At 42.4% G+C, this 14058-nt stretch overlaps 1 protein-coding gene and 2 long non-coding RNA genes across 9 annotated transcripts; 2 read left to right on the top strand and 1 right to left on the bottom strand.

Annotated features, from left to right (window-relative positions):
- Positions 1-254: 254 nt before the first annotated feature.
- Positions 255-1654, top strand: LOC130406534 (uncharacterized). Its single transcript, XR_008904465.1, has 3 exons — positions 255-499; positions 1287-1410; positions 1507-1654. It is a non-coding gene; the product is annotated as an uncharacterized LOC130406534 (long non-coding RNA).
- LOC130406533 (uncharacterized) lies at positions 1005-5986 on the bottom strand. Of its 6 annotated transcripts, none has more exons than XR_008904464.1 (10): positions 5095-5986; positions 4799-4972; positions 4496-4626; positions 3947-4078; positions 3118-3303; positions 2906-3019; positions 2605-2705; positions 2261-2345; positions 1530-1590; positions 1008-1153 (listed from the first exon to the last, which is right to left on the bottom strand). It is a non-coding gene; the product is annotated as an uncharacterized LOC130406533 (long non-coding RNA). The 6 variants fall into 6 exon arrangements; XR_008904463.1 differs by having other exon boundaries at positions 4799-5179; positions 5302-5986; XR_008904462.1 differs by having other exon boundaries at positions 1005-1153; positions 3118-3324; positions 4799-5986.
- LOC130406525 (uncharacterized) lies at positions 1795-3869 on the top strand. 2 transcript variants are annotated; one of them, XM_056612154.1, is made up of 5 exons: positions 1795-1995; positions 2086-3025; positions 3154-3345; positions 3443-3614; positions 3717-3869. In XM_056612154.1, exons 2-5 carry the CDS (start codon positions 2834-2836, stop codon positions 3821-3823), a joined length of 663 nt encoding a protein of 220 aa, XP_056468129.1. In that variant the 5' UTR covers positions 1795-1995; positions 2086-2833; the 3' UTR covers positions 3824-3869. The 2 variants fall into 2 exon arrangements, with proteins under 2 accessions (XP_056468129.1, XP_056468130.1); XM_056612155.1 differs by having other exon boundaries at positions 1795-2522; positions 2622-3025.
- Positions 5987-14058: the final 8072 nt, after the last annotated feature.

The following is a 14058-nucleotide window of genomic DNA, read 5'->3' as shown; positions in this document are numbered from 1 at the left end:
TTATGTCCTTTCGATTTCTTACAGTTTGGGCCGTTGTTGGCCGTATACGCTAGCATTCTGCTAATGAATGCTGATTGGTCAGGGACGGACTTGCGACTGATTACGACCAGAGACCCTCTTGACGGCATCTGAAGCTGAAGCGCATCGGAAACATTATCTTAAGGCGGACTTTCCGTCGAAGTTAATTTTTGCGTACTGTATTTATATTTTTCTGCAGGCCCTTTTGTTTTTTATATAGTTATGTATGGCGAAAGTACATGGGTATAGATGGAATGTCTTCCATTTCTCGTGTTCAATGTTCAATGTGTTGTATACATGGTACGGTATGACCACCTTAAATTATACAGTCAATGTCCCGCTCAATATCATTTCATCTGTCATTGTCCATTTTTCGAAAATAAAGATAGTTAAATAAAATGCCTAGAAAATGTGCAATGATAAACTGCTCCAACAGTGGAAAGGGATTGTCCTTCTTTTCGTTTCCCAAGGAAAGAAAAAGGTAACGTTCTTGCTTGCTCCTGTATGAATGGTCCTAGGCTTCCTGAGGCTGCACCTGGTAGGGAAAGTTGCGCTGGAGCCCGGGTAAAATCGCACATGGCTTATTCAAGTTGCACGCTAGACATTCTCTTAAGTGTCGAGACTCAAGCACTTAAATTACATTAAACGATTGTCCCATACAAATCGTTTGTTAACGATTTAACAACTTCAAAATCTGCTATTACTGCAGTTATTTTTTTTGTAGGCATTGGGCTAATGACCTTGCACAGAGGGAAAACCATCTACACCACTTTGATTGATTGATTTCTATGCATTCAGTGATCTTTACAGATGGGTTTGTTTTAAGCCATTGAATATAATTGCTCTGCCCTGCAACACATTATAAGCTACACATGTTTGTTAATGAGAAGTATGGTCTAGGACACGTTGAAACAGTAACAGTTGTATAACAGTAATTATACAAACATACCAACATTGCAGGCTAGTTTATTCAAACATCACACAAGAACACAATAAGAACAGTAACATAGTAAATAATAAAAAATAAAAAAAAGAGAACTGAACACTGAACATAGGCAGGGAAAAAAGGACAGAGGAACAACAATATAATAAAAGAGGAAGAAGACTTGTCCGTTGCCACAGCATCAAGATCCAACTGTAGAGATCAAGAAAGGAAGAGGCATGAGGAGGAGTACAACAGAACACTGCTCTCTAGGAAATTGTTTACTGATGTAAACTAAGTTGATGCAGTCTTACAATTATGATTCTAATCCAGGTTTCTATTTCAGGAGAATGAAATGGCTCATAAACATGAGGCGAAGTGACCTCAGACACTCCATGTCACACGAGGAGTTAATGCAGGGGGGCTACGTTGTCTGTGAACTGCATTTTGAGGAATGCTTCCTTAAAAAAGTGAGTTGTGCATATTGGAAGAAATGAGAATTTAAATTAAATATAGTAAAAATTTATAGATTTACTGATACATTGTGCTGTGTGTGCTTCGGATAGCACAATGGAAAGGTGGCACTCACCAGAGATGCCATCCCCACACTGGTGGATTGCGACAACCCGCCACCACTTGCCTCCCCACCTCTTAAAAGGCGAAAAAAAAAAGAAGGTAACATAACTGAGACCAAGACCAACATACAAATAATTAAGACAGTCCCCTGAAATAACATTTACATACATTACATTGAATGAAATAACTTTAACTGATCCTTTGATATTGACTGATTCAATCCTCAAAAGCTAAGCAGAGTCAATCTGAGGAAGAAGACAGGTATATAGGGAGGGACAGAGAAAAGCACAGAGGAGACAGCAGAAATTATACCGGAAAGGACAGAGGAGACTCTAGAGACAACAGTTGAAATGGAGGAAAGGACAGAGGAGAGGACAGAGGAGAGCGCAGAAGGGACAGTAGAGTCAAATGGAGGCACCAAAGAACAGGCTGAGGCTCAGGTGACAATTCTGCACAGCAGTCTCCAAAAGAAGGACCAGGTGATGTTCTGAGCTTCTTCAATTTCAAAATTCTGACTAGCATTATTAAGTAGCAGACACACATAAAGGATGCCTTTTTTGTTATTTCAGAGAATAAAACAACTAGAGGCACGCCTTGCAAGGCTGCAAAGGCTAAGACGCAGGAAAAGGAAGCCAGCTGGCATGCCAAAAAAATCCAAGTAATGTCAATGAAAGACAAACAAAATATGCCTTTAGAATTATCAAGACTTGATTTAAGGGAATGCATATTGCATTTTAACACCACCTTGTTCTTTCGTAGTCCCCATGAAATTATGGAGGAGATGCTCCAGAGGTGTCCTGAGGGCTGCCGGAACTTCATTAGGGCACAACTGTCAGAGGCAGGGAAAAAGGACAGAGGGAGAAGGTTCAACAGACACATGAAGGATCTAGGGCTGCAGCTGTTACACAGCAGCCCAAAGGCCTACCGACAAATGAAGGCCATATTCTCGCTTCCTTCTGGAAGGACACTTCGGCGTTACGTTAGCGCACGTGTGGGATATTTCTCTGTAAATACGAATTTATTAAATAAGACTACTCAACTTCGACCAGTTTCACAATTTTAAGATTGAACAAAATCTGATTATTAACCTTTTATTTCCTGACAGCCTGGCTTCCTACAGGGAATCATCTCCCAAATGGGAGTCATCGCCGCCACCATGACCCCTGTGGAGAGGATGTGTACACTCGTCCTGGACGAGATGTCAATCAAAAAACAATTTGATTACGATCGCAAGAACGATGCCATTTATTGTGTATCTGCATCTGGGGCTGCAGCAAAACAAGCGATGGTCGTCATGGCTAGGGGCATTATGGGGAAATGGAAGCAGGCAAGCCATACCTTAGAAAAACATTTGTTATGATATTGCCGTGTATATTCAAACACATTTACCTAAGGCATTTCTTTCAACAGACGGTTGGTTACTTCTTTTCCCCATCTTCAATGCCAGCAGATGATATTGCTACCGTCATTAAGGATGCCATTCGCCACCTACATCATATAGGGCTGACAGTATGTAGTGCGAAGAGTTGTATTATTATTTATTTTTTAAATAGCAGCATTTAAAAAATAGCAGCAATGAACAAATGAAAATTAACTCCAACCTTGCATTGACAACAATGTATTAACCAATTTCAAAGGTGCAGGCAGTAATATGTGACCAGGGAAGCCCTAATGTGAAGGCTGTGCGGAACCTTGGGGCTAGCCTGGACCCTCTGGGAGGTGAGGAATCCCACTGTATCCTGGTGGGGGTTCAGAGGGTTCCTGTGATTTTTGATGTCCCTCACCTTCTGAAATCAATCAGGAACAACCTGTTCAAACATGCCCTACAGGTAAGCCCAGTAAACAAAGCAATCACAATTGCAAGGACTCGTACTGAACATACAAGATATCACAATGATTCACATATGTATGTATTTACATCCTTAGACACAAGGAAAAACGGTCCTTTGGAAGCACATCAGCCAATTCTATGAACTGGACAAGCTCCACACTATTCGCATGGCCCCGAAGCTTACTGATAAGCACATTCTGCTGCCAGCATTTTCCAAGATGCGTGTCAGTTTGGCTGCACAGGTGTTCAGCCACACTGTCTCTGCTGGTAAATTTTTTCATCTTCTGAAAAACTTTTCTTCAATTACTAACAGCAGATTGTAATGTGACACTGACCACCTATTCAATGGTCGTATCTGTTGTGATCCAGGCATTTCTGCGATGGTAACATTGCAGAGACTGCCAGCAGAGGCAAAAGATACAGCTGACTGTGTAGCCAAATTAAATCACCTTTTTGATGTGCTAAATTCCAGGTAATTATGTAAAAAAAAAATAGCACCTTAACTTTACAAACATACAACTTACTAACTACACCCCATTAACTACGACCTACCTACCTTGACCCCACTAACTACGACTATCTACAACTATACTACTTACAGATCAGTCAAGGATTCTAACCCCTGGCGACGACCCCTAGGCTCCGGAAACCAGGAGAAGGAGAACTTCCTGAGGGAATGCATCAGCTGGGTGGCAAGCTGGCAGTTCAGGTCAGTCAGCCATTTCTTTCTCCTGAAGAAAGAAAAGACAAACAATCTAACTGCACCAAATCAACATCTAGGCTAAGGAACACACTAACAACCCCCCCCCCCCCCCCCCCAGATCTCAGCGTAAGCCACCTCCTTCCCAGCACGGAATGTGCCTCTCAATAAAAAGTGTCCTTCTTGTCCACAAGAGGTGCACAGATACAGGAATGAAGTATCTGTGCACCTCAAAATTGAACCAGGACTGCATTGAGGTAGGTCAACACACAATTACTTTGCAAATAAAAAAGTTACCTGTTGAAAACTAGGATTTTGACCACCTGCTTTTTTTTTTTTTTTAAGAACCTATTCTCCTTGATTCGGGGCAAAGGGGGGCACAAATACAACCCCAGTGCGAGGGAATTTACCGCTGCACTCAGGGGTTTGAGTGTAGCCAACATTTTACCTGCTCTTTCTGCATCGACTGCATCAAACTGCGAGCTGGATGACGGGACAACCCTCCTAGCCAGTATGTCAGAGGACGCAATCCCCTCCACCTCAACAGCTCCAATGACCTCAATGGCCCTCCCTACCACCCTGACAACAGAGATGGAGGATGAAGAACCAGTGGTATCGGACATTGTGGAAGATCAGGTCAACTCAACAAGACAAAATACTGCATTGACACACCGCTACAGTCATGAATCACATGGAAGACATTCACATATGATCATGCTCATATTCAATGTAACACTGTATATTCTCTTACTTGTAGACTGTTGGCGATTGCATCCAGGAGGAGGGCCTGTTCTACGTTGCTGGCTGGCTTGTCCGGGTCCTACAAAAGGAGGAAATTGTTCAGGCCTGTCCACACTGTGAGGTGCTGTTGTTGGGTGCCAGACATCAGGACCACAGCTACGCCACAAGTGAGGACCACCCCTTCCTGGAGGCAAAAAAATACACGGAAACGGCAAACCTAATGAGGCCTTCGGAAGGGTTTTTCGCTGCCATCCAGCTTTTGGAGGGGGAATTTGGACGGAACATCGACGCTTTCTGGCCTCTCACCCAGATCACCAAAAAAATGGAGAGGGCTCTGGGCAGTCTGGGGGTGTTCAAAAGCCTCTTCAGCTCACACCCTGAGCATGCAATTCTATTGGAGACAATAGCAATAAAAAAATGTGTGATGTGCAGGCTCGGGGGGGAAATCCGTGAGAGGAACAGGAGGCTGAGCAAACAGCAAACGGCCAAAGCAGCTCAGAGAAAGCTGTCCACCTTCACGGCCTGAATGGAGCTGGAGGATCGTTGCTGTGTCTGGCTGTGGAGGGAGCTAGATGGAGCGGTCTTCAAATTATTCCTGTGGAGAATATAATAATAAAAAGATTAAAAAAATTGAAAACAATTAAAAATTAAATATATATCTTTTAGTAAAGTAAATAAATACGTTTTGGAATACGCTATAAATATAAATCATCATTTGAGGTTTTTCTTTTACTACATGCAACGATTGTTGTTTATAAATTTGTTTATAAATGTATCCTTTAACATTGCTCTACATTGTTCCACAAAAGAAAATCAAACTTCAATTAATGTGCCCCTGCATTTTAACTGAATCAAGTAGGTATACGCTTTGACCAGAGAAAAATCAATAACTTAATGATCGTGCGCTCCGTCTTCTTTTCAGCCATCATTATTTCTTTTCTACAGGATAATTCGCATGGGAGAAGACGACAGGTGGAGACATACAACAACTTCATTTTTGTGGTGTTTATCGCCCAAATTTGCCCTCGAGAAGAACAACCAGTAGTTCGACCTATAGGTTAGCAGCTACTACTACTGGTGCAGCAAGAGGCAAGAGGCCTACTGTATTTAGGTGATGATATTTAGCTGGCTCAGCTAACCTCTAATTTTTCGAGCCATTTACAAAATGGTTATATAAATAACTTTATATTAAGTTTAAATGAAATATTTCATATTAGACATTCTCTGTGACAACTAACTTGAAAAACTGAAATGGCGGATAAGGGGAAACAAAAAGACCCTACTCACCGGATGTGACGTGTAAATATACCATGGCGGTGACTAGCCATGGTGCTGACTAGCCGCCATGTTAGTGAGGTCCAACCGATACACACATCTGTTTAATTCCTTAATTTAATGTAAGAATAATGTTAGTATGTAAAAAATGATGACACTTAAAATATATACTCTTACGAGTAAATATTTTAAATTATATTTTAAGTTATCATCATTTTTTTTTTTTTTAAGTCGTCAATGACGTCCACGGTCATTTATTGAATATACATGTCTTTTTTGAAGAATGGTCCTGGCCACTAGATGCCAGTCGCATACTATTCAGTAGCAGCCAATGCATTATGACATTATGGCTTGACCTTGGTAGTACACAGAGACGGTTCAACCAATGCATTATATCAGACATTAAACCTTGGTACGCCACAGAGACGCTTCTTATTATACATCCATGACAGCGACCAGTGGAAGGATATGGCGTGTCAAAGTGCTTTCAAGGGGATGACAATGGTGGCGCACAACATGTGAATTGCTATTGACCCAGACAGGAGCGTCGCTAGCAATTGAAAACATTCGGGGCTGTAGCCCAGAAGTTAGTCATTTTAAAAGGGGGTTCGGGGGTTTGTCCCCAGGGAAAATTTGAAAATCGGGCTGATGAAATATGCAATTGTAACGTAGTTTGAGAAGGAAAGGAAAGACCAATCGTCATGTCTGACTCACGTCGGGACAGGCCTACTGAGTAGGTTAATGTTTACGTTAAGGATAGGAAAGTGCACCACGTACACCAGCAGCCAAAAAGAGACATTAGAAAAGCCTGTAGCCAAATAAACACTGTCATGCTCCTACCCAATGAATTCAACCGGGTTGAATTCACTGCGGGTCTCCTGAATCTGTGCAAGCAGCAGTAAACAGCAATATCGACCTGATGCGCTATGCATAGAGAATACAAATTGCAACTAATTATTCTAAATCTGCCCATAAATGTACGTCAGGATTTTGCGGTTTTCACTGGCTACATGAACATGATTCTTATTGGGAAACCTTCACATCGTGGGCAGTTAATACAAAGGAAACAACCTTCGTGGAGAGTTTAGGATTGGCCAGGGCTGATGTCAGCCATGGTGGTAGAGACCAAGTTAAATTACAATACACTATGTGTGAAGTGGACATGTCTCCAAGACAGTTAAAGGAATCGATTCAACAAAGAAGTCTGTTGAATGGCCTCAGTATCAGACTTATAGGCTACAGTTTAATGCAAACTATCTTAACACCTTAGAGAGAGGATGGGAGGTATCGTCTAGGACGGTCCAAATATTCATCAGTGGTGGGCCGTCAGGGCCAGCAGGGCCTTCTCTGCTGGCCCTGTCAAAATCTAAATAATGTATATAAATTCTTTTTTTCTAAATTACATGAATTTGTGTCTGAAAACCGTAATTTTTTGTAAGGCTGAGCTCAGCTGAATAACGCATCACAGCTAGGTTACATGGACCGGCGGGGCCAGCACTAAAAGTACCCTTTCGCTGAAGCTGCCACCTCCGATTGGATAATAAATTTGACTGACGTGTGTAATACACATCAAATGTTGATGTGTAGTAATAGAACAACCCCGGGGCCCAGCAATATGCCGGCGCTGGCCCCCGGTGATGTCATCAGCGAATTTTGAATCGTTGGCGGTACAGAGTTGATAGTGAACTACTATGTCCACCGCCTTCACAGCACCTAGCGATCCTGTTTCTGATCTCCTTCGTTTGCCTTTTTCAAGGCGATCGTTTGAAGAGAAGACCGATTTAATTTCAAGAGGAAGACCTACACTGAAGCCTGATGGGCCGGTAAAGGTTTTGTGCGGCACTTTACAGAGTGCAACTACAGCCGCTTATGGCAAGCCATCCCCGACAGAAAACTCCATCATTTAGTCACGTATCACCTGCATTACGCCGTAAAAAACGCCGTAAAATGTAGAAAAACTGCGTATTTTGCAGGAATGTTGTCGGATTAAACTATTTGTGCATGGCAGCAAAAAAATATCTCCCCATCAAGGCCAACAGCAGGGTAGCATACGAAAATAATAGACTAATATGAATGCTTCAAATGTTAAAACATGATTGATTAGGCCTAGGCCGACATATGCTACATCAGTCCTAATCCTGAACGCACCGTGCGTACATTTTTCACGGCATTTTCCCCCAGACAGACAGACAGACCCTTTATTGACCCCAAACTAACTTTCATAATCCAGCAGGTTACACAATACAAATAACTCTTACACAAATACAGACAGCCTATACATACAGCGACCACCTCAGCAAAAGGCTAAAATGTAAAAAGAAGATATAAGCTCAATTTAAAATACATAAAAATACAGATGCCACATGAAATATGAACATAGGATACAATGTATTAATATGCAAAAATAGGATAGGCTATAATGAGAATATGGTTACAGCTATGACTATCCTCCTAAATTAAATTATGGAAAGATTTTTGTCTATGGAATGATCTTGTCACTTTACTGCCACACATTGTGTGTGTCAGTAAAGTGATAGAATATAGGAGGTATATTGTGTATATACAATTCTACATATTTTTAAATAATTTTTTGATAAATTAGTAGGCTACCTATTTTCGTTTCAGTTACAACGGTGTGGTCACCGTGGCCCGATCGATAGAGACGCTTGCTCTGTAGGCAGGAGGTTGTCGGATAGAATCCATCTATTGTCATATTTCTGCTTTTGTCAGATGGTCACCTTTTATGATCGCAATGCTTTTAAGTCAGCAAGCCAGACCTCCTGTGTCACAAGTTCCAAATTCGGTGCCAAATCAGTTCAGCACAGATCATATCTCCTTTTCTTTTCCTTCCTTCCAAGTTTGCCTAGCTTACGTAGTTTGTCGTAGGCTAGGTTAAGATTTAGGGTGATAGGCCGGAAATATTCCAAAAATTAACTAAATTCCTCTTCCATTCCGTTTGTTTTTTTCTTGGTTAATACGTTTATCTCATTGTTGATTTTAACTGGTTTAGTCCAAGATAATTGAAAGGGAATACTAGTGCAGTGGGTAGAGCTCCCAGCCTCCCACCCATTACATGGAAACTTCGCAATTTATTTTTAATCCATCATGCACGTTGCTATATTGTGATTTATTTGTTGTTGTTTGTTGTTGTTGTTGTTGTTGTTATTTGTTGTGGATATAAAACCACTGACTATGCTGTGTTAGTAAACAAGACGGCAGAAACCTGTGTGTACTTTAACAGTGTTTACTCAGTTACACAAGTGTCAAACAAGCTGTCCTCTAAATCACCATTTCCCTAGGCCTATATGTTTTCATGTCGACAAATGGTTGAAATAAAGTAACGTTGTGACCCGGCATATATTAGACTTGTTAAATGCAGAAATGCTTGCTGGCAGTGTCTATTCAGTTACAACACTCCAATTCCAAAATTATGTTTTCATGTCGTCATGTCGTACTTGACTTGTTCGCCTCGACGCAGGTCGAGGAAATGTTTGCTGGTTGGCGTGCCACTGCTTGGATAGGGAAAAACCTAGTACGTAGTACGACTACTACATTCTTGTGACAACTGACTAGTTAGCCCCTAACCCCTAAGAAGTTAGAAAGCATTTATAATAAGATTTAATTATTAACTATAGTGATATGTCAATTAAATATGATTTGTGTTAAATCTCTGTACATTAATGAAGTGAAATAGCACCATAGACCACCATCTAGAGTTCTAAATCAACGCATATTACTTTAACTTCTGCCACATTGCACTTTCTCTCCCTACAAGCTTTAAACTTGGTGTGACTCATTCCCATAGATAGGGGTACTGATAGATAGAGGTTTTGGTATAGGCCTACTATGTTATGTTTCCAAGCTGATATTCACCTTGAAAACTTGTTCTCTTTAGGTAGAGATTTATTTTTTTATGTTCTAGTTGTTTTCTCTTGAACTGTACAAAAAATATTAATTCAGAATCTTTCATTTGATTCCATTTTTATTTAGATGGTCCTTGTGGTTAAGGAGATTTTCAACATATACTGTGGCATGCAGAGTTGAGCAAGAAAGCTAGAAATTGGCCCGAAATTGCTTGTCACAAGCAAGTCTTTCTCCTATCACACGGAGTCTATAAAGGATATCAGGCCACGGATTACTAGCATTCCATGTTCTCCCCTGGGGCCACTGAGAGTGTCAAACTGTGCCTGAATGTGCTCCATCCCTGCCTCTTCCAAAGGATAGTCTATATGAGGCACAGTTACCCTCTCTTGCCAGTCTACTAGCCATGCAACTTCTTCATCAGTTGCAGCAGCAGCAGGGGCAGCAGGAGTGGGAGCGGCAGCACCAGCAGCATGAGGGGGTGCAAGGCCAGCAGCATGAGGGGGTGCAAGGCCAGCAGCATGAGGAGGGGCAAGGCCAGCAGCATGAGGGGGTGCAAGGTCAGCAGCATGAGGAGGGGCAAGGCCAGCAGCATGAGGAGGGGCAAGGCCAGCAGCATGAGGAGGGGCAAGGCCAGCAGCAGTTCCTCCAAAAATGTACTGCATGGCAGATGAACTTCTTCCCTGCTGCTGGAGACACCCTTGAACCAAGATCTGCAATGGACTCATGTGACCTTCTGTCCTTAGCCCATGGTGATTCCACTGATTGACAAAGTCGGCTAAATCTCTGTTCAGCCTTGGAAGATACACATAATGGAGAGCCCAGAGATGCATATCACTGTCAGGGTGAATTATGCCCTCACTCTCCAAAAAGTGAAATAGGTTGTGGTACACATTTGTGAGTCCACGCCAGAGATCCCCCCAGAGCCTCTCTATGCGTTGGTTTCCGACGCTCCTCCCTTGAATGGCGCTGCCTCGTCTAAAACCTCGGAAGAGGTTCATCATGAGGCACACAGAACTGTTTTCTCCTCCTTTGTCAGTCCTGACCCTGGAGGGCACGCCATAGCGATCCACAGCATTGACAAAGCTTTCCCACACTGTGCTGCTGCGGTTGTTGGAGGAGTCATGGAGGAAAACAACCAGGCGACTGTAGCCATCTATCCCTCCATGGATGACCATCCTCCACCTACAAAAACATACTTAATATAAATGACAACGCAGCCACTGACATAAAATATTGCAAGTGCAAATATCTGATGTAATAACTGAGTTTAGAAATGGTAAATACCTTATCAACTTGTGGATGCCATCAATGTGCCACAAAGAGTTAGGACCTTGTACTTGGTAAGTCCGTCTCTCTGGTCTCTGCAGTGAAGATCTAACTGCAGCTTCCCCAGGGTTTGTACGCAGCATACTTTCTCGCACCCTTCTTCGTTGTACACGGAGTCCCCTTGCACGCAGCGCCGCTCGTACATACTCAGGACCCACCAAGTCATTGCCAGAAACCAGCTCTGTGACTAGGTCATCCAGATCCGATTCGGGCATACTTGAAAATGTCTGGCGCAGGTTTAACACTGTTATTAGAAGGAAAAAAATATGTTTAGCACATTATCAATCAATATTGATTGTTTTATAGTGTGTATGTCTGTGTGTGTGTGTGTGTATATATATGATATATCTACAAATTATAATGCAGTGATGGAAAGCTCTATCACACAATGACAGAGTAAAACAAATACAGAAAATTGAACATGATTTAGCCACTTGCCTCAAACGTTGTTGAACAGTACGTTCAGACACATTAAGAACACCAGCCATCTGAGGTACGTTGAAGCCACAAGACCTCAGAAACAATAGCTGTTGCCGAGTGATGGAAAAACTAGGTGCTCCTCTCCTTCCTCCCCGAACCAACTGGGCGTGGTAACCAGAACCAACTGTAAAAACAGGAAAAGTAGTCTTATCCCTTTTTGGGAGAATATTTTATAATACGTGTATCTCCACGATTTCTTAAGCACATAGGCATACAATAATCAAACTAACAATCATTGCTCGTTGCTCATCGTTGCTCATTGCTTAAAGACACAGGACGCAGGATATTTTTGAGGTCACATTGTGTTTTGGTCTTGGATTTACCCATGTGTCATTTAACATATCCTAGGTCATTATCAGGAGATGCAAAAATAGGTAAACTGTTCACGGTTCATGTGTTACAATCATGTAAGACAAATTATATTATTATACCTTGCTCTCCTTGATTACCAGCCATTCTGACTTCTTCTAACAATTCTGTTAGGTCGCTGAGAATTAGGTCAGCATCTTGGACATTGATCAAAGTTCCCCTTGCCCACTGCAGGCTCCTCTGCATTATCTCCAACCTTGGAAAATAAACCAAAGGTTAGGTAGACCTTGACCACCAGCCAGATTATTTTTGTAGCTTTAAATACAGCCCCTTTGTAAATTTACATTAAAAAGTATTTCTGCTAAATCTAAAAGGTTTAACAACTGCTATCTCTCCTCGACTAAATGTTTGCATTGAGTCGAGGAGAGATTGCGCGGTAGAGAGACGGTGGAGAACCAGCACCTTTAATATGTAGGCCTACTACAACGTTTCTACAGCTCGATGCGTTTTGCAATGAGTCCATATTTAAGGAGATATTACTGAAACGCATCAAAGGAAAACAGAGGGGGAAATATATTTTTCAGGGCCTAAAAGGCGGACAGATGTCCCCAAAAGAGAGCAATGTGGATCGGACAATAGGCTACCTGGAATACACTGTCTGCAATGACCCCCCTAAATAACTTAAACTACTTCTTACTACGCAGAACGTCATCACTCTAATTTCCTTAAGTCGACAGTAAGTTCTCCGAACCTCAGGGGTCAAATAGGAAGATGGCAGACAACAATATGAAAGAAAAAATACCTGCGTAATGCTGATTGATATACGCCTACATGAGGCACGTCATCAGGAGACGTCGAATGCAGTCGTTGAGAATATTCCTGCAACCCAAGAGGAACGTTCTCCGAGCCATAATTATCTGTTGTGGGTAGCCTATGTCTCCAGCGGTAGTCCTTCACAGAACTGTTGTGGGAAATACCCCAAAATTGCTACTCTATATAATTGGCCGAGCAGGTAACGCCCCTGTGGTACATTAAGATAACGATAGTTATGTTATTATAACTCTAGTTCTATGATTGTAGGCGTAGCCGTCTAGGCTTCGCCTTATGGGCTTGTCCCGAAAATTTCAAACTATGCACCAATCAGCGTGGGCACCGCCCACATTTCCCACGGTATCGTGTCTATAAAACGCGGTGTATACCGTCGCTCATCCTCCACGTTTTTCTTTCAGCATTTGGAGGGTACTGCAGGTGGGAAACTAGACGGCTACGCCTACAATCATAGAACTAGAGTTATGATAACATAACTATCGTTCTATTTCATGTAGGCTACGCCGTCTAGGCTTCGCCTTATGGGCTAAGGTGAAGCTGCGAGCGGAGCCCAATCAATGTACTCCTGCTGGACCCCAGTCAAAACGACTTAAGTCACCAGAGCACATTAAGACTCAAAAAGCCAAGGATGTGTAAAACACAACAGCTTAATAAAAAACGAATTCCTCCTAGATCAAGCAAGGCAATGATCAAGTGAGAAAAAAGTGAGTCTGTAAAGACTCCGGCTCTAATCCGTGCTTCATGGAACCCATGAAAAGGAAAAGAAAAACCAGAGCAACACGGTTTCCATTAGGTCCGCTACCACCGGGGGCGGAGCTACGGAATCCGGCTCTCCAATAAGGGGTCTCTCTCGGCCGTTTCTTATTTGAATGAAACGGCGGGAGTACTGGCAAACAAAACCACCTGACAATTGGCGGGCCAATAGAAAAAAACCCTAGCCTGTTTTTCATTTGAAAAACTGTGGGAGAGTAAGACTGGTAGTCAAGTCCAACTCGCCAGCCGGCGAGAGGAAATCCAACCACGCCGCTTTAAAGAACATGTCTATATTCTTAAGCCGTAAAAGGGGTCCCGGACTCCAGCACAGAGTTACCGAGTGAACCCCTGGACATGTCTAACATGTAAAAACGAACAAAGGGGCCGGGGGGAGACCAAGACGCAGCCGCGCAGGTGTCTTCCACCGAAACGCCC

This window comes from Gadus chalcogrammus, chromosome 16, assembly GCF_026213295.1.
Source record: "Gadus chalcogrammus isolate NIFS_2021 chromosome 16, NIFS_Gcha_1.0, whole genome shotgun sequence".
NCBI classification, from domain to species: domain Eukaryota; kingdom Metazoa; phylum Chordata; class Actinopteri; order Gadiformes; family Gadidae; genus Gadus; species Gadus chalcogrammus.
This window is presented reverse-complemented; position numbering and strand designations above follow the sequence as displayed.

Excerpts from the sequence above, each read along its gene's own strand:
- LOC130406525 (XM_056612154.1), top strand. The coding sequence starts at position 2,834 with ATGGAAGCAGGCAAGCCATACCTTAGAAAAACATTTGTTATGATATTG. Across the intron at positions 3,026-3,153 it reads TACATCATATAGGGCTGACA|GTGCAGGCAGTAATATGTGA; the intron begins GTATGTAGTGCG and ends CCAATTTCAAAG. Across the intron at positions 3,615-3,716 it reads CAGCCACACTGTCTCTGCTG|GCATTTCTGCGATGGTAACA; the intron begins GTAAATTTTTTC and ends GTTGTGATCCAG.